Raw genomic sequence first — 1,739 nt, 5'->3', positions numbered from 1 at the left:
ACTAATCGGAAGGTTGTTCGATCCCTGGCTCCTCCCGCCACATGTCGAAGTATCCTTGAGCAAGATACTGAACCCCGAATTGCTCCTGATGCTGTGCATGGGTGTGTGAATGTGAAATGAATGCGTTAGTTAGCTTCTGTTTGATGGGCTTTGCCATCACTGAGTGAATGTGTGTAAAAGGGCGAATGTGGCATGTAGTGTAAAAGCTTACTGCCTTTTTCAGGGAGGGAAATCGGAAATGCTAATTTCTCCTGGATTGCACCAAGGCCATTTGCTTAAGGTCATAGAGTCTTTGTTTCAATGGCTTTGCCGATACCATCATTAAGCCTCAATCAATATGCCAGAGGCAGAAAAAAACAACATGCCAAAGCCACTTTACCCTTCCAAGTTCTTGTTTAACTGCTGTGAATGGGAGGATGGTTGTAATTATTACCCAATGAGGTGGATACAGGGAAGTGCTGCCGGCAGGGGGGATGGTGTCACAGCACAAGCCTGGTGCCCACTTGCTAATGCTCCATGATGGGACGTTCATCAAGCAGTATGCCCCCTGCTTTTATTAACTACAGATGTGGAGGAGCAGAAATTTACAGACAGAGAGGGGCTCAGACAGACAACAGTAAATGTCTCTCAGTGTGGGTTTAAGATTGGCAGTGCCACCCACTCCTGGCCCAGAGGGAGGATGAAGAGTGATGGATGGGCCTGTGCCACTTGGCAGGGTGCAATTAGTAACCCTCCAGGTGACAAAAGCAGAGTGGGAACTAAAGGCAGGTAGTAAGGCCAGCAGTGAAATCAATCGCTCTCACATTCTCACCGTCCTGTGTGACTGGATCCTCAACTTCCTGACAGACAGACCTCAGGCTGAACGGATAGGCAGCACCACATGCTCCTTGTCGAGACCATAGACTGTATGAAGAAAAATGGACTTAGTCTGAAGCCCAGCGTGGTCGGCTGTGGCCGTCACCATATAGGCAGTCCTGACTCCACTGGCTCCTGGCTAATCCAAAAGTGGGCAAACAGAGGTTCTCAAGATGGCAGCGTGAGAGATGGTCACGTTCGGGAGAGCTGGTGCACGAATTAACTAATTTCTTCATTTAACCCTACAAAAATAGCACTCCAACCTCTTAATGGTTCATTTGATTAAGATTTTCATGAACATTGACAGTTACTTTTTGGGACAATCCGACAGCATGCCACGTAAGAAAAATCAAGCTCCTGATGATGTTGAGCATAACCAACAGGTTGGCAAAGCCCACGCAGGAGCTAGCACCATTACCGACACCGGAGCCGGGGCTAGCTTACTGGCACTTCGTGAAGCAGTGGGTGAAATTACAGCTAACATCTCCAAAGTCATCGACGATAAACAAGGCCCACTGTCAGGGCTCTAAAAAATACACAGAGAAGAGCTCGACAGCTATGAAAAGTGCATAACCGAGGCTGAACAGAGGATCTATAAACAACGTGTAATGAATGCAGCGTGGGAAATGGGAAGGAAAAACCAAATGCTGAAATATGAAGACGCGACAGTGATGATATTTCAGGACTTTTCAGCATCCGTTATCCGCAGGAGAAAGGGATACAATGGAGTGAAGAAGCAGCTGAGAGCGCACAGTGCTGACTACAGGCAAGTCTACCCCGTGTCACTGAGAGTCACCTATCACGGATCCACCAAGAAGTTTCATGACCCAGCTGCTGTGGAGAAATATGTCCAGTCGCTGAAGGATATCCCCTTCAATAGTCTT

General features: G+C 47.7%; 1 protein-coding gene across 1 annotated transcript in view; it reads right to left on the bottom strand.

Annotated features, from left to right (window-relative positions):
* LOC118341925 (RNA-binding protein Musashi homolog 2-like) overlaps window positions 1–964 on the bottom strand; it is a 37,341-nt gene extending 36,377 nt beyond the window's left edge. The window contains exon 1 of the mRNA XM_035680343.1: window positions 865–964. Coding sequence (XP_035536236.1) covers window positions 865–964 — 100 coding nt within the window. The remainder of the gene's footprint in view (window positions 1–864) is intronic.
* Window positions 965–1,739: the final 775 nt, after the last annotated feature.

Source organism: Morone saxatilis, unplaced genomic scaffold, assembly GCF_004916995.1.
Source record: "Morone saxatilis isolate NCDOM2014 unplaced genomic scaffold, NCSU_SB_2.0 Contig8, whole genome shotgun sequence".
NCBI lineage: Eukaryota > Metazoa > Chordata > Actinopteri > Moronidae > Morone > Morone saxatilis.
This window is presented reverse-complemented; position numbering and strand designations above follow the sequence as displayed.